An 18,732-nucleotide genomic window follows, 5' to 3' on the forward strand; every position below is an offset into this window, starting at 1 on the left:
GAATCACATTTATTTTAGTCATTACTTATGAGTAGTTTCTTTTGAGGTATCCATGGACTTATCTCGGCACCTTCTTGATAATGGATAGAGGCCTCATAAATAGAGTCAGAATTGTTTTAGATGTGTACTTTCAAAGTTTATTTTAAATCATACTTTTGGTATTGAGTTATGAGATTTGAGTTAACTTTTAACATTGTTATTTAAATTATTCCTCTATTAAGCATCGATTATTAGCCTACTTGAATTCTCCTTTGAGTATTTTACTAGGAGACACTTAGATATCGTTGATTCTACTCGGAGACCATTGATTCTACTTGGAGACCATTGCAAGTGGTTTTCTTGGGGTCCAGCAATGGTCTTCGAGTGCTAGCCACGCCTAGGATACTCTCTCAGAGTGTGATAAACTTGGTATTAGACCACAGAGTTTAAGAGTCTTAGGGTGTCTATAAAGTCATTTCTAGTAGATTCTTACTTATGGGTGTGTCGTGCACCGTACATATAAATAGGTGGCTATAGTACATTAAGTATTGTTTCACTTCTTTCATATTCTGAGTTCGTGTGAAAGAGTTTAAATTTAAAAGTTCCTTCCTAATTCGTATGTTTACGTTTTTGAAGATAATACCTCTTAAATGTACCACCGCTAGTACTGAAGTTCTGCAGTCTGAGATGCCCCCACCTTCTGGAGTGAGAATAGGGGTCGACCTGCTCGATCTACGGAGGAACCCTAAATGCCTACTACTCAGTCAATTCCTACTTCGGAGAAAGACTTTTGAGAAGCAATTGTCATGCTCACTCAGTTGGTATCAACCTGAAATAGTAACCAGAGTTCACCAGCTCTTAGCTCTAGCTCTCAAGAGCCATCGGATTCTATGAGGATCTGAGATTTATTGAGGATGAACCCACCAATATTCACAGGTTCTAAGGTTGAGAAGGACCCCCAATACTTCATTAATGAGATGTGGAAAATTTTAAAAGCGGTGTATGCTAATGAAGTTGAGTTGGTTTCTTATCAGATCAAGGATGTGGCAAATATTTAGTACAGTCAATGGGAAGAAGGTAGAAGTGGGGATGTTCAGCCTGCTGTTTGGGATGAATTTGAGCGTGCCTTCCTTGATCATTTCTTTTCTAAATAATTAAGGGAAGCCAAGGTTGAAGAATTTGTGAACCTGAAATAAGAGGGAATGACAGTGAAAGAGTATGGTCTTAAGTTTATTCAGCTGTCCAAATATGCTCCGGAGATGATCTTGCTATAAGATCCAAAATGAGGAAGTTTGTCTCCAGCCTGGGCAAGCATATGAAAAAAGAGTGTAAGGCATCACTATTGATTTCATACATGGATATTCCTAGGTTTATGGTGTATGCTCAGTAGGTTGAGGATGATAAGAAGAAAGACAGAGAGGAGCAATTGAGCAAGAAGCCAAATCAGTTGGATATGAGAATGAGCATAACGAAATGGCAATATGTCCTTCTTTCAAAAGAGGTCTTCAAACTATGCTCCGTCATCAGCAAGTGCACCTACACCCAATTATTGGTATGAACAGAAGTCGCAGAGCCACCATAATTTCAAAGCCTAGGGTTTTCAATCCCAAGGAAGTGTGGCTCAAGATTTGAAAGTAAAGACACCTTACAGCAAGTGTGGTAAACTTCATTTGGGAGAATGCAAAGAGGGAGTCAATGGATGCTACAAATATGGCAAGGTAAGACATTTTCAGAGAGAGTGTTTGATGTGAGGCAACAGAGCCCAATCTTCTACTGCAGCACCCCAGCTCGGGGCAATTAGAGAGGTACCACTTTAGGAACAGGCTGAGGTTCAAACTGTCTGTATGCTATGGCTAGTCGCCAAGATCAAGACAACTTGCCAGATGTTGTCATTGGTATGCTTCGAGTCTTTTCTTTTGATGTTTATGCTTTGCTTAATCCGAGTTCTACCTTGTCTTTCATGACCCCTTATGTGTCTGATAGATTTGAGATTCTTCTTGAGTGTCTTTTTGAGCCTTTCAGTTCTTTTACTCCTGTTGGTGAGTCTATCTTAGCTAAGAAGGTCTATAAATATTGCAATATGTTTATATTTCACATAGATACCATTGCTGACTTTGATGAGTTAGACATAGTTGATTTTGATGTTATTCTTGGCATGGACTGGCTTTATGCCTGTTATGCCTTAGTTGATTTATAGAACTCGAATTGTTAAGTTTTAGTTTTTGGATGAACCTATCATGGAGTGGAAGGGTAGTTCAGCAGCGCCTAAGGGTAAGTTCATATCATACCTTAGGGCCACAAAGTTAATCTCTAAGGGTTGCATCTATCATATAGTTCGAGTTAGTGATGATAGTGGGAAGTCTCCATCCCTTGAGTCGATCTCGATTGTAAATAAGTTTCCTGAAGTTTTTCCTGAGGATCTGCCCAGAGTCCTTTCTGATAGAGAGATCTACTTTGGAATTGATATCCCTCCTGATATGCAGCCTATCTCTATTTTGCCATAGAGAATGGCCCTACTGAGTTGAAAGAGCAATTAAAAGATATCTTAGATAAGGGATTTATTAGGTCGAGTGTCTTACCTTGGGGCGCTTCTGTCCTATTCGTACAAAAGAAATGTCTTACCATTAGAAAATTCTAGGACTCATAGAACGGCCTATAGATGGCCCAGAGATAGTTTTAATTAAGGGTAATTCGGTTATTTTCCACCCTTCCCAAACCAAACCTCAATGTTTGGGGACTATTTTGAATCCTTTATTGGTACCCTAAACGCCTAGATTCTCATAACACTTAGAAATATTGAGAGCAAGAATTGGAGGAGAAAAGAGCTAGGGTTCAAAGGTCTTCAAGCGAGGTCTTTAACTTTCGATCGTCCCTTTGATTTTCAAGTATGTAAGGCTAATAATAATATTGGACTGAATTCATTCATGCGCCCTACATATTCCTTTTGTTAGAATTGAGATTGAGTTCGAGTTCTATCCCGATTTGATTGAGTTCTTGAGTTGTTATGTATTTCTTTATTGATAACTATACATATATATGAATATATCATGTTGATTATTATGATTTGAGTTCTTAATTGACTGTTCATGATTTCCTTTCCATACATCCCAACTAAGCTGATGATTGTTCTTTCTCATGAACCTCAGCTGAGTTGATGATTGTTGCATTATATGCATGCATTTTGAGATGAGGTGAATTATTTTTATGCATTTAACAAATTATGATTTTTAAAGAAAATTTATGCATATTTGATTGGGAATTGAAAGATCATGAATATTGAGTCTAAATGAGTTGAGTATTAAGTGAAATGATTGTGAGATAGAGTCTTAATGAGTGATGAATAAGTCGAAAGCATATTTTAAATGAAAGAGTTTGATGATTGAGATGAGGTTAGTTTGATGAGAGTCCAATGAGACTAAATAAGTTGATTTGATCATAATGATTGATTGAGTATATGAGTGTAGTGAGTTTTTTGGTAGTAGTATTGAGCACAAATTTAGATAAGAGTAACTAATATCTCGAATCACATAAAATACGTAGCCAACATAGGATAGAGGTCATGCCTCTCAAGTTCCAAAACGATGGACTTTGATTGATTATGAATCCAACGAGGTTGATCGTCCCTTACCTTGGTAAGGTATTGGACGATTGTGGCACATAGAAAGTCAAAAGTACCCAGCTAAAACATTTAAGTTGACTCTTGGGTCTGGAACCTGGGGCGTTGCTCCGAGAAATCCTTTAAAGACAATATAGGAAGAGATGATTTGGAGAAGAATTCTTTCCTCTCTGAGTAGTGAAGTGTCATATCCTAGAGAAAGGGATTTACCGGTAGTTAAGATAGAGTTGGTATCGGTACCTATTCTTGCTTAGCGGGATCAGGTCACTAATCGGTGATATAAATTAGGAATGAATATTTGTAACTCCTATTCCAGTACTTAAATTTTTTCTCTTCCATTAGCATAGCTAATTTTGAATAAGATGAATCAGCCTCAAGAAAAGTAAGCCCTCTTTCCTTGATTGAATTTGTCTTCGTTGTGCCCTAAAACAATAGTGCAAAGCATTGTTTCATCACTAGCTTATAAGTGATGATTGTCGGTTCGAAGAACTTCCTAAAATGATCGATTCGATTTGGTTGAGTCCCATATCAATTAGTCTACTTTTAAAGCATTGTTGCTACAAACTTGCATGTTATTTGAGTTGATTGGTGTCATCTTTAGTTGAGTCTTTTGAGTTGAGTTACTTGATATCAAGTTTGATGATGGTATTTTCCTTTCTAGATATTTTACATACTCATACATTCCATGTACTAACATCATTTGACCCACATCATTTCATTATGAAGATACAGGTGCTAGAGATCATTGACATGTGCTTCGTTGAAGATCTTTTTCTTCTTGATAGTGGTGAGACCTCCTTGCTTCTGGAGGAATCACATTTATTACAGTCATTACTTATGAGTAGTTTCTTTTGAGGTAGTCGTTGGATTGTCATGACACTTTCTTGATAGTGGATAGAGACTTCATGGACAGAGTCAAAGTTAAGTTAGATGGGTACTTTTAGAGTCTGTTATGAGATTTGAGTGGACTTTTAACATTGTTATTTAAACTATTCCTCGTTTAAGCATTAATTGTTAGCCCACTTGAGTTTTCCTTTAAGTATTTTAAGTCTTCCGGTGATATGAATGAATGAGTGATTGGACCAAGCGGTTCACTTGAGGAAAAAAATTATCTCTCGGGGTGTGACAAAAGGGGCACTGGAAGAAAGACTGCCCAAAGTTAAAAGGCAAGGCCAAACCAAATAATGGAAAGGCCATAAATATAGCTGATTGTGATGATTCTGATTTCTCGTTAGTTACAACAGAGCCATCCAAATTATCTGATGTATGGTTAATGGACTTAGTTTGTAACTATCATATGTGTCCCAATCAGAACCGATTTGTTGTTTTACAATAAGGAAAATGTGGAGTTATTCATACCATAAATAATAAACCTCTTACCGCATGTGATTATTGTTCATTTCGATTAAGGAATATGATAGATTGAGTAAAATATTAACAGATGTTCGATATGTACCGAATTTAAAGAAAAATCTCATTTTTGTAGGAACCCTAGAGTAAAAAGGGTTCAAAATTATTATAGATAATGGGTTAATGAGAATATGCTTCGGTGCACTGGTGGTAATGAAAGTAATTCAAATAAATAATGACATGTACCACTATCAAGGTAGTATAATTATTGGAACAGCGGTAACAACATCCCGTGACGATAGAGAAGAAAAAATAACCAGGTTATGGCATATGTGCTTAGGACATGTTGGAGGAAAATCCTTGAAAACTTTATCAGATCAAGGATTGTTGAAAGGAGTAAAAACTTGCAATTTGAAATTTTGTGAACATTGTGTCAAGAGAAAACAGACGAGGATTAAATTTGTAACAACTATTCATAATACTAAAAGTATTTTGAATTATGTTCGTTCTGATGCTTGGGGTGCTTCCAAAACACATTTATTAGGCCAAGAAACACTATTTTGTAACCTTTATTGATGATTTTTCCTGAAGGTTGTGCGTGTATACGATGAAAACTAAAGATCAAGTATTGAGAATTTTTCTTTAATAGAAGGCGGAGATAGAGACTCAAAGTGGCAGAAAGATCAAGTGTCTTCGAACATACAATGGTGGAGAATACAAAAATGATCTTTTCTAGAAAATTTATAAAGATAATGGCACCTTAAGACATTTTGCCGTAAAAAATACACCACAACAGAATGAAGTGTCAGAACACATGAATCAGACTTTACTAGAGAAAGTTCGGTGTATGTTATCCAATGCTAGCTTGGGCAAAGAATTTTGGGCTGAGGCAATAACATATGCATGTCACCTCATTAATCGTCTACCATCTACTACTATTGGTGATAAGACACCATTAGAAAAATGGTATGGAAAACCTACTGAAGATATGATTCTATATATGTATTTGGCTCAATTGTATGTTATTATGTAAAAGAGTCAAAATTGAATTCAAGAGCAAAGAAGGCTCTATTTATGGGGATTTACTTCTGGAGTCAAGAGATACCATTTATGGTGTCTAAAAATAAGAAAAATTATTTTCAATGGGGATGTTACCTTTGATGAATCTACCTTGACAAATAAGGTAATAATTGAAGATGTCAAACAAACTGATCGTGCTTCAAAACAGGTGGAGTTTGAGGGAAAAATAATTTTTCCAACACAAAGAGAAAATGGGAAAACAAAAGAAGATTTTCCTCTGGAGGAAGAGTCAGTCGAGGGGGAAATTCTATCTGAAGAACCTCAACCACAACTTGAATCAATAGCAACCAGCAAGCCAAAGAGAATAATAAGAAAATCCGCTCGACTCATAGATATGGTGGCTTGTGCAAACTCAATTGCAACAGATAGTATTCCTACCACTTGTAAAGATGCAGTCCAAAGTTCAGAAAAAGATAAGTAGATGATAGCCATGAATGAAGAAATGCAGTCCCTTATCAGAATCATACATGAAAATTGGTCAATCTCCCGAAGGGCAAGAAAGTAATTTGGTGCAAATGGGTATATACAAATAAAGAAGGATTTTCTAACCAAGAATATGTTCGCTACAAAGCAAGATTGGTGGCCAAAGGATATGCTCAAAAGGAGGAAATTAACTATAATGAGGTATTTTCTCCAGTCGTAAAACACTCCTCCATTAGAGTTTTATTGGCTTTGGTACCACAGTTGAATTTGGAACTAGTTCAGTTGGATGTAAACACTACATTGTTTACATGGAGACTTGGAAGAGAAAATCTACATGACTCCGCCAGAAGGATACAAAGTTGATAAAAAAGAAAATATGGTGTGCAAACTTGAAAAATCGTTGTATAGATTGAAACAATCATCTAGGCAATGGTACAAATAATTTGACAAGTTTATGTTGCTGCAAAAGTACAAAAAAGCAAATACGATCATTGTGTGTATTTGTGGAAGCTTGAAGAAGGATCCTTTATATATCTTCTCATATATGTTGTTGATATCTTAGCATGGATATTAAAAGAAATAGACATTCAAAAAAGCTCTTTTTGTCTAAAAAGAAATACTTGAAGAGGGTACTAAACTGATTTGGTATTAATGAAAAAATGAAGTTGGTTAGCACTCTGCTTGCTCCTTACTTTAAGCTGAGTGACGTTGTCGCCAAAAACTGAAGCTGAATAAGAATATATGTCAAGAGTACCATATGTGAATGTTGTTGGTTGCTTGATGCATGCAATTGCAAAAGATCATATATTTCACATGATGTGGGAGCTGTAAGCAGGTATATAATCCTGGAAAGGAACATTAGCAAGTAGTAAAATGGATTCTACGGTATATTCATAATACTGTAGATGTTGGTTTAGTTTTCGAGTAGAAAGATAGTCAATATCTTGTTGGATATTGTGACTCAAATATGCAGACGATTTAGACAAACGAAGATCAACTGCTAGTTATGTTTTCACTATTGCAAATGCACTCGTTAGTTGGAAGTCTACTTTACAGTCAATAGTTGCTTCAATCTTCCACTGAGGTAGAGTACATGGCGATTACAGAGGCTGCAAAGGAGGCATTTGGCTTCAAATATTGCTTAGAAAGCTTGGAATTGAACAAGAAAGTATCACAATATTTTGTGATAGTCAAAGTGCTAGTCATTTAGCAAAGAATCAAGTTTATCATGAAAGGACGAAGCACATTGACGTCTGATATTATTTTGTACAAGACATCATAGAAGAAGGTGGAGTCATAGTGCAGAAAATTCGGACTATAGATAACCCTGTCGATATGCTGAAAAAAGTAGTGACTGCAGTCAAGTTTCAACATTGATTGAAATTGATCAACATTGTTGAATATTGAAGATTGAGATTAAAGACACAATCAAAAGTTGTTGATAGAAGTTGAAAATGGAGAATCTCTCCAAGGTGGAGGTAAAATTTGACAAAATTGTAGATGAATTAATTCGAATATATGATAGAAAGATAATTCTTCATTGGTACAAAAAGTCAAGGTAGTTACTTCGTAGGTGAAAGTTTGGTAAATCATAATTTGGTGTCACAAGTTAAATCTTGATATTTTGACACATAGTGATGTCATGGATAACATCAAGTAGAAGAATTTATCTCTATAAATAGGTAGTTCTTGATTAATTTGAAACACACATCTCACTTGCCTTCTCATCTTCTAAGGCATTTGATCTTCTTTCTCTCTTGTAGTATTTCACTTGTATTTCTTTGAAGTGATATAAATATTGGTTGGTTGTGTCTAAGGAATAAGCAAAAGAAAATAAACTTTTGCCGAACCTCGTAAATTTCTGATGTTCTTTTTGTTTTTGCCTCATTACTATTTATTAGTTGTCTTTAGCTATAGCAGTTGTGATTTCATCACTCTCTCTATATATTCAGCTTACAGTTTGATCATTTTGAGTTTTAGAAATATTTTTCTTATTTGAGGATTTTCGTAGGTTGACTTGATGCTTCATAACTTGGGGTATGAATGGAACGGGTCTCGAGGAATTTGGGTGAATTTCGAAATGGTTAAATTTAGAAGTTCAGAGTTGAATCAAGTCACATATCTCTCATTAGCAATCTTGAAGGTGTTGGGGATAAAAATTCCTAGCATATGATCCAACATTGCAAAGAAAAAAGAATAGCATAAGATCCAACATTGTTAGGAAGAATCATAAAGATAGCAAGGGTTTTATTTGCCTATAAGAAGATCACGCCAATTTCAAAAGCTTCTCTAAACTCTCGTCTTCTTCTGCATATTTGAGTATTTTGCAAGAGAGTGAGAGTTAAGAGCTCAACTTGGAGATGTTTCAAGGAAGAATTTTGCTTGGTCAGGATAAGCTACTTGACTGATCCATAGTACTGAATTTTCCTATTTAACTTTGTTCATGTCTTTTCTATTCAGACAGTGCATTTTAGCTTGTATTGTCTATTTTGTAGAACTCTTACTCAAGTCGCTAGGATTTGTGAACTTTTTATTTTATTTTTGTATTTTTCCCGCATTAATGATATTTGAGACTTAACCCTTATTCATAATTGTTTTTTTTTAATAATTACTTTCTGCCTTTATTAACGATAATTGAATTATATTGAAATTGATACACATACCTCATAGAAAATGTAGGTGTCATCATGACTTAGGTAATTTTGGATAGTGACAATTCTTGAGCAAACAAATTAAAAGGCATCCATTTCTTCACAAAAAAATGAATACATAATTAACATATTTAGCACTTATTTAAACCCTGGGAGAGGAGGGGTACAAAAAGGAGAGAAAATGCAGCCAAGTACTAGTATACTGATGGTCTAGCTCACTAAAACTCCAATTTAACTTATATACGCTATTATCAGTGTAATTTTACCTGTTGTACCGAGGTCATTTATCATGTTAAAGCTCTTATTCATAGAGGTGATTGAAGATAGAAAGCACAACGCGTAGTGACACCTAGCAAGCCCGTTTATTGAACGATTTCCTAGATATGTAATTACGTATTACTCAAAGTGATGATATTAAACTTGCCAGTATAATATCATGTTATCATTCCCATCTGTCGTCCTGGTGGCCAGAGACAGGTTTGCTAGTCTTCATTTGTGTCTCATTCTGCCTGCCATCCTCCCCTGAAATTTCTTCGAGTGATCGCCCTTTCGTCTCTGTCACCAAGAATGTGCAGCAAAATCCAACCATATTTGTAACGGCCAACAGTACCATAGTTTTCTTAATTTTATGAACATTCCCGTCTTGCGTGTATTGTTGTATCCCAAATGCACTGATCATTGCCCCCGCCTTTCCAGAAGCCGCACTCAACGCGTGGCAAGTGGATCTCACCCTTGTAGGGAATAGCTCCGCGGGGAGCACGAATGTGGTTGAATTGGGGCCAAAATTGGCAAAGAAGAAAGTTAAACCATAAAGAGTTGCAAATGTCCATTTGTGTTCTTTAGTCTTTAGGTAATCGTATTTGACACCAATGATCGCCATGAAAACGGACATCATGAAAAACCCCATCAATTGTATTCTAAACCTGCCGATTTTTTCAATGAAGAATACGGTGAACCAGTAACCAGGGAAAGTACCAAACAAGGCAATCACGAACATGGCACGCGATGTCTCAAACATCTCCCTCAGAGCGGAAATCGTGTTGGCTTTGCTAGTGAGTCCCATGACAGGAAATATGTCCTTTTGTGTGAGGTTTTGGCTGTAGAAAGCTATGTCTAACAAGAACCAAGTACTCATTGTACCTATTAAATGAAGCCCATGGCGTTGGAAAAACTCATTGGAGAGTAAAGGGTACTCATTAGCTGCCTTGAATTGAGCCAATTTATCACCTTCTGCTTGAATTTCAATATCAAGAACCTTCCCCATGTTAACCGCGGCTTGTTTAGCATTGCCCTCAATGATAGCAGTGTAACGCCCTGTTTCGGGCATCTTCATTCGCCAATAATAGGTAAGAAGAGCCGGAAGAGCCCCGAGCATCAACACGATCCGCCAAACATAATCTGCCTGGGGCTCTGTGGACAAAATTTCATCCACATCAAATGGCTTCCCTTCATAATTCATCAAGAACAATTTGGAGATAATCATTGAAACGAGCCCTGCAAAAATGATCCCAACTCCTTGCATAGCGAAAACAGCAGCAATGAACGCCCCGCGAGTTGCCTTGTTAGCATATTCAGACATGATTGTAGCAGAAAGAGGATAATCTCCTCCAATTCCAAATCCCAGCCAGAATCTGAAGAAACAGAGTGTCCCTATTACAGATTTCGCGCTATAACCAAAGGACAACCCAGAGCAAAGTGCGCAAAGGACCATGAGGATTAGAGTGAGTCCATAGACTTTTTTCCTACCAAGTTTATCTCCCAGCCAGCCAAAAACAAGCTGTCCAGATAGAGTACCAACTAGAGCAACTCCAATCACCCAATTGTTAGCTACATGAGGCAATTTTCCAGGGACACGGGTAGTTGGGTCGTAGTAATACAAACGGCCTAAAAGTTTAGATATAGTAGTGATACAGAATAGATCATATGCGTCAGTGAAAAATCCCATTCCAGCAATGATAACGGCGGTGACATGATACCATTGGGTACGTGCTGTGTCAAGAGCATTTAGCACTACAAGATTGTCTGAGGTCATGTTATTTTATTTTCTCTTGTTTGCTGAGATTGGTTGATGTCTGCCTGTCTCTAAATTGCTCTATGTATATATAGAAAGTAATGCGATTAATTAATTGACGTTTAAGCCTAGGTTCTGTATCTAGAACAAGAAATTATCTGATAATTATTGGAGAATATCCTTCTTCTTTCTTTGCTTAAATCAATAATATGCCTCCAACTCAACGCCGTCACAAGAAATTGAAACAACGTGGTAGATTAAGCTTATTCGGCAATCACTTTGTAATTGACAGGATGCGCCAGAAGTTGCTAATTGACTTGATTAACGACCACTTTTAGGCAAAGGTGTCAACATTTTAGGTCTGGATTAAACTTGGGGTTTAAGTTATAGAATCTTGACAATGTAAAAGAGGTGGAAATGAGATCTCTTGCTTTGTTATAATTTGAATAGAAGAAAATGGTCTTTTCAAATCTTTTGTGTGTTTAAGTAAAAGTCTCTTATATGTAAAAAGGATATAGAATTTATAAAAAAATTATAAAGGGTTAGAAATTCATTTAAAGAACTTTTTTGCTATCTGAAATTTTGATTGGATATAGTAGGTTATTACTCTATTTTCAAGGTTTCCTATTAAATTTGATATGAAAGTTGAATATAATGTTGTCGTGGGTGAATTTATAACTTGACGGTGTGAAAAAAAAATCATACATCTTTTTGCGATTTTTTACCTGCTCTTATTTTTTTTATTTGGTTGTTCAAGATGGATCATTTTACACCTCGCTGCTCGTGATTGGGGAGGGGGGGGAGGGGTAAGTCGTTCGGTTTAGTCGTTTTCTCCTATGATGCAAATTGTTGCTAGCGTTCCAAAACACTTCAAATTTCTTTCTATTAATAATTGGGAAAGAAATCCAGAACACCAGCATTTAACCATTCATTAATCGCTGTCAGTATCAATCAAATGAATTGTTAATATAAAGGAGAGAAATTGCCTGCATGGTTTTAATCCAAACAAAAGTGGGAACAATTTATGGTAATTCCGACTACCTTAACTGTCTTTTGAAGTGATAGCTCAATCTAAAGTAGCTGCATAGACAAGATACTTAAAAGGCAATTGATGGCCAAAATTTGAAGAAAAAACAATCAGGACATGAGAAAAGGAGTTCAGGTTGCGATTGGATTTCATGAAGCTTCAATTTGCTTTTTAAGTTTAGTTCCTTTCTATATCAAGTCCTATCATACTTCAAGTATGCCTTTCAACTTACGTAAATTAGAAGCAGACAAAGGGTTGATATCAAAATTGTCAGAAATCAAGCTGTATTTTGTTTATGCTAGATGTAAGCGTTTCCGAAGGAGCATTGAGAAAATTCCTCCTTATTCTCTCTCTCTCTCTCTCGCATATCTTTCATTCTTTTTCCTTCTATTCTTTGTTGCTGCAGATTTCTTCTTCACAATTTGATTAGCCTGTGTAATTCGATACCAGGAACTTGGGAAACCTTCTAAATATTGTTACCTATGCTTTTAGTCCCATCACTACCAAATCAAATTAGCCAATATCTAAAGGTTCTTTATTGTCTTTTTAAAAATTTTAAGTAAATTCTTTCATACATGAGACATGTAGTCTTTTTTATAGGTCAAGTTCATTCTCGAAAAAAAGACCAACAAGATCTAACAATAACCATCCATCTTTTCACAAAATGTAAATACATATTAACCTATATATAACTTTTCATTTCAAAGTCAAAAGGAAATAGAACACTTTGGGAAGGAGTAGGACAAGAGATAGACAATACAAAATTAATCTCCCACCAACTACTAGGCGAAATGGTGAAGGGAAACTATTATATTAATTTCCTTGCTTCGTGAAGCTCTTATTCTGGAGGTGACATCTCGCTTATTAGCAATACTTTTTCTATATATGCATCTACTTATAGTACTGCTCAATGTGATGATTGATGAACTTGCCAATTTTATATGTCCTGATTTCAGTCCCATCCATCCTCCTGGTGGCCAGAGACAGGCCTAGAACTCTTCATCTGCGTCTCGTTCTGCTTCTCATCCTCCCCTGAAATTTCCTCTAGTGACCTGCCTTTTGTCTCCGTCACTAAGAAGGTACAGCAAAATCCAACCATATTTGTGAATGCCAAAAACAACATGGCTTTCTTGATTTTATGAACATTTCCATCTTGCGTGTATTGCTGCACCCCAAATGCACTAACCATTGCCCCTGCCTTTCCAGATGCAGCGCTCAGAGCGTGGCAAGTGGATCTTACCCTTGTTGGAAAGAGCTCCGCAGGGAGCACAAAAGTTGTTGAATTGGGGCCAAAGTTGGCGAAGAAGAAAGTTAAACCATAAAGAGCTGCGAATGTCCATTTGTGTTCTTTAGTCTTTAGGTAATCATATTTGATTCCAATGATCGCCATGAACACTGACATCATGAAGAACCCCATCAATTGTATCTTAAACCTCCCAATTTTCTCAATGAAGAATACAGTAAACCAGTAACCAGGGAAGGTACCGAGCAAAGCAATCACAAACATAGCTCGCGATGTCTCAAACATTTCCCTCAAAGCGGAAATGCTCTTGGCATTGCTAACGAGTCCCATGGTAGGAAATATGTCCTTCTGTGTGAGATTTTGGCTGTAGAAAGCAATGTCCAACAAGAACCAAGTAGTCATTGTACCGATTAAGTGAAGACCATGGCGCATGAAGAACTCATTAGAGAGTAAAGGGTACTCATTGACTGCTTTAAATTTGGCTAATTTATCACCTTCTGCTTGAATTTCAATATCAAGAACCTTCCCCATGTCAATCGCTGCTTGTTTAGCATTTCCTTCAATAATCGCAGTGTAACGCCCTGTTTCGGGCATCTTCATTCGCCAATAATAGGTAAGAAGAGCTGGAAGAGCTCCAAGCATCAGTACGATTCTCCAAACATAATCCGCCTCAGGCTCCGTGGAAAAAACTTCATCCGTAGTGAACGCCTTACCCCCAAAATTCATCAAGAATAGCTTGGATACAATCATTGAAACAAGCCCGGCAAAGATGATCCCAACACCTTGCATAGCGAAAACAGCAGCAATAAACGCTCCACGAGTTCTCTTATTTGCATACTCAGACATGATCGTAGCAGAAAGAGGATAATCTCCTCCAATTCCAAATCCAAGCCAGAACCTGAAGAAACAGAGTGTCCCTATTACAACTTTTCGGCTATAACCAAATGACAAACCAGAGGAAAGTGCACAAATGACCATGAGAATTAATGTGAGTCCATAGACTTTCTTTCGACCAAGTTTGTCTCCGAGCCATCCGAACACGAGTTGGCCAGTCAGAGTACCAACCAGGGCGACTCCAGTGACCCAATTGTTAACATTATGAGGTAATTTGCCAGGGGCATGGGTAGTCGGGTCGTAGTAGTACAAACGGCCTAAAAGTTTGGAGACAGTGCTGATGCAGAATAGATCATATGCATCAGTGAAAAATCCCATTCCAGCAATGACAACGGCTGTGACATGGTACCATTGGGTGCGTGCTGTGTCAAGTGCATTCAGCACTGTAAGATTATCTGAGGCCATGTTTAATTTGATTTTACTGCAATTTAAGATGTGTTTTGGAGGAATTATTGTTGTCTTTTAATCAGATATATATAGAGAGAGTTGACGTTGTTAACTAAATGACGTTGATACCTATGTCTCTCTGGTTGGAACAAGAAATTGAAGGATACCTAACAGGATATCTCTCTTCTTTGCTTAAATCAAGCATATGCTCGAATCAATCATGATCTAGAACCAAAGTGCATGCCTTTACATAGAGATTTGAAATTTTTGGATTTTGAATTCTAGCCCTTTTGAATTATTGGGTTCTGAATTATTTCCTCCAATTCAATTTACTTGATTTGTGTTTATTTGACACTCTCCTTAAGCAAGGATTTATTTTACTTAACTAACCTTATTAATTATGTTCTGAAAATCTATACTCCATCTAGTCCAATTGTTCAAAGTTCAATAATGCAATAATTATCTTTTGTAGAATTAACCTTTCTTTTAGTAGGTTTTCAACTACTTTTAAATCCAAAATAATGACTATCTGTACTATTAACAAGAGTTTGGGGAGAATCAAAGGGGTAATATTGACGATTTAACCTTTGATAAATGTTTTTAAATATCTTTCTTAAAAAATGTGTCATACTTTAATAATCAATTTTTATATTGGACTAGAAGGAGTATTAAATTATTAATACTTTATGCAACTATTTAATGAAAAGGGTAATATTAGGAGCAAATAATAGATTTCTTTCGATTTGCTAAGAGGGACGAGTAAAAAAAGGGAAAAAAAATATTTTTTCATATAACAGCCAAGTAAAAGTGACATGGAGAGTAGTAGTTTAAATATATTAAGCAATTTTTGAAGACAAATATAAAGTTTGGATCAAAACTATTAGTTCTCCCAAACTGGTAAAACATGACAAGTGGTCGAGATCAATTACAATGATAATGTTTGTATTAATATATTGTGTTTAAGTGGTTGTTTTCTTTTAAATATATAAAAAAAATTAAGTACGCATTTCTTGTCAATTATTATTGTATATTAATTTATTGGACCGTAAACCTACAAACTTAAAATCCCAAATCAATTTTTACTTGAATATAATATAAATTTCAAAAATAATTTTTTTATATCAAACTTCGTGTTCAATGAAACATGTCACATAAAATAAAAATAAAAAGTAATAAATTACAATCTTTTTGATGATCACTATGAGAGACAACTAGAACGACTAACCTGCTTGATCTTGATTAATGACCACTATAAACAAGTTGTCAACTTTCATATGAGTATCTGTTTCGGACAAGGTAGCATCACATAATGGGGGATGTGTTTTTTTGTTACTATATACTCCTATGGTTTTTCAGGAACAATTAGGTATCTTTTTGCACCTTTTACAACTATCCTAGATGATAGGGATGACAAATTGGGTGGTACCGTGTACAGGCCAACCACATAAATCCGTAAAGATTTTAATCCACTCTCCGTTTTACCCCACCTTGCATAACATTTTTTTCACATTTTCAATCCTCCCCGCCTAGCCAGGCATATGTCTTTCTTTTAAATAAATCACTTTGTTATTTAGCTTAAACGTCCAAGTTTAATATTTTTGTTCTTATGATCAGAATTAGTAAAATTGTTCGCGATTTGTGCAACTATAAGAAAAATTAATAAATTTATATACTTTTACTCTATTCTCTCCATACCTCACTTTATAGGATTTTACTGGGTATGTTGTTGTTGTATAAGTTGATAATTTTTTATTTTAATAAAGTAGTATGTAATGTTTATATTCAAGTTAGTGTCAGATAAGACAACATTGATAGTTTTGGGTTATTACAATAGATACCAATTTGCCCAAGAAAAACGTTTACTCTACTGATTCTTGAATATAAACGTTTACCAAAAGTCTCCTCTACGATAAGAATCTTATCTAGAACTTTAGATTTCCGCTACTATTTACATTATAACGATAACATGCTAAGAATCAGTAGAGTAAAAGGACCATAGGGTAGTTTTTCAACCCTTTGAATAACTTGCTTGCACCGATAGATTAACATAGCATGGATCTTCCCCTTACGTTCACAATGTATTTACGACATTCTGGTCATAAGGTTAACAATGGATTCCACCCAAATCAGTTTAGAACAATGGGGTAGAAGTTGAAACATTTTTCTTGGCCCAAACTTTGATTATGCCATCTATTCGGAGTTTTTGAACCAAATTCTTTTGTAAATAAAGGTGTTAGGACACTTAGAAGCACTGCTCTGTAGAAATTTTGGAAAAACAAGCGATTTGAGGTGTGGAGGCGCCATGAACGCGCTTGGTTGCTCATCCCAAATGAAGGCCTTCATCATACCCTAGCGGGGCTGCTCTGGTGGGATCCCGCTGCTCTAGCGGGATTTCGCCAGGCAGTTGCCTCACTTCCTGAAGCTCTTCCTCCTACTCATCCTTCTAAATCCAACTTTTATACCTATACTACCTAGTTCTAACTGAATCTTCTTGAAATTTGTAGGTACAATATTATGGCACACAACAATGATGCCCACCTCCCCTTCGTCCGCTTTCCCAATGCCGCTAGTCGGGAGAGGCATCACGATTATTGAAACAACAAGTTCATACGTGAGACAGGTTTCTATGTTGGGAGTGGCTGACAAGATATCTAATATCCATGCTCGGCTCGAGGAGTTCAAGTGGAGCCCCTTAATTGAAACCCCTCCCCTTGCACACACCGGCTGGGTAAGAGAGTTATACGCCATACTTCCTATGGTACAGTGGGATGATTCTCACCCTACCATCCGTATTTGAGGGGTGGACATCCCATTGAGTTCCCACTACATCAACGCTGTGTTAGAGGTACCTAACGCCTCCAATGCTAACTACGAGGCCAAGTTGAGAGAGATGGATCTGGAGTGGTTAAGGGACACTCTAGTGGCCCCAAAATGCCGGAATAGGGTCTATTGGCCTAGCATAGAGGGCATCACCAACACTGACTAGTCAAACGGGGCCAAGAGATGACTACACCTGGGGGCCAAAAGGATCCGCCCTTCTGGTAACCACATTGACGTGACCTTTTCGCAGGCTCTAGTGGTGGATTGTGCCATTTAGGGGATAGGCCTGAATGTAGAGGCCCAGATCATGTCAGAATGGAAGGTGTTCTATCGGAGAAACAAGAAGGTGTTCTTCCTGTCTGGTCTAATCTCTACCATGTGCAAGATGGTCGAGGTGATGCTTCTAGATTCTGATGAGGTACTCCCTATGGATCCCCCCTTTCACCCTTTACTTATCAGGCAGGCTTCTTCCCTAGGGAAGAAAATACGGAGGACGGATAGGGCCGAGAATAGCCGAGTAGCAGAGGTAGCGGAGGATAAGGTCAGAGATAAGGATGATGTTCCTCCCACTCATTCATAGCCACCACTCGACCCTCACGTGGAGGACCTAGCTGCGGTCCAGAGGTGACTATGTTATATTCCGTATTTTTGCACATTGGACTATTCATGAGTTAACAGACATAAATCCACGGACTTTTAATTTTTAATTTTAAAATAGCACGATTCGGTTGTAAATGACAATTTATATGGATAATATATGTAAAGTTAAAGACAACTTAAGAATGACCTTTGATCCAAATCAAAGTGGAAGCCATCAAATATTATTTTTTAAAAGTCACATTTCCGGGTGGACTGACTTCGAGAGGCCATAACCCCTTTAGCATTTAGGAATTTGGGAAAAATCTAAAAATGAAAGTTGTAGAAAATTGAAATATCTTTCCAACCATATGTGGTGGGTTAGGAAGAGACATTGATATAAGGATATATGGATATATTAAGGAGTAAGGGTCGAGCTAAATAGTGGATTCGGCCCAACCAGACTCCAACTCGGGTCAGGCCCAATACACATACCCTTTAAGGGATATTTCCAGCCTCTCTTCCTCATTTTTAGACCAAAAATATCCAAAAATTTCCATAGAGAGAGAGAGGAGAATCCTGGAGAGAAACATCAATTTCGACCAAAATGTGAGGCCCGAATCCCGAAGCTCATGAAGAGAAAAGTATTGTACGTCGCGTTGCCTTCAATTTGAG

General features: G+C 36.8%; 2 protein-coding genes across 2 annotated transcripts; both read right to left on the reverse strand.

The window, feature by feature from the left end:
* Positions 1–9,442: 9,442 nt before the first annotated feature.
* LOC129900595 (low affinity inorganic phosphate transporter 4) lies at positions 9,443–11,149 on the reverse strand. Its single transcript, XM_055975604.1, has one exon. It carries the CDS (start codon positions 11,129–11,131, stop codon positions 9,542–9,544), a length of 1,590 nt encoding a protein of 529 aa, XP_055831579.1. The 5' UTR covers positions 11,132–11,149; the 3' UTR covers positions 9,443–9,541.
* Positions 11,150–12,773: 1,624 nt separating this feature from the next.
* On the reverse strand, positions 12,774–14,805 carry LOC129899926 (low affinity inorganic phosphate transporter 5). The gene has a single exon (XM_055974921.1). The coding sequence runs from the start codon at positions 14,677–14,679 to the stop codon at positions 13,090–13,092; it is 1,590 nt and encodes a 529-aa protein (XP_055830896.1). The 5' UTR covers positions 14,680–14,805; the 3' UTR covers positions 12,774–13,089.
* Positions 14,806–18,732: the final 3,927 nt, after the last annotated feature.

Source organism: Solanum dulcamara, chromosome 8 (assembly GCF_947179165.1).
Source record: "Solanum dulcamara chromosome 8, daSolDulc1.2, whole genome shotgun sequence".
In the NCBI taxonomy this organism is placed as follows: domain Eukaryota; kingdom Viridiplantae; phylum Streptophyta; class Magnoliopsida; order Solanales; family Solanaceae; genus Solanum; species Solanum dulcamara.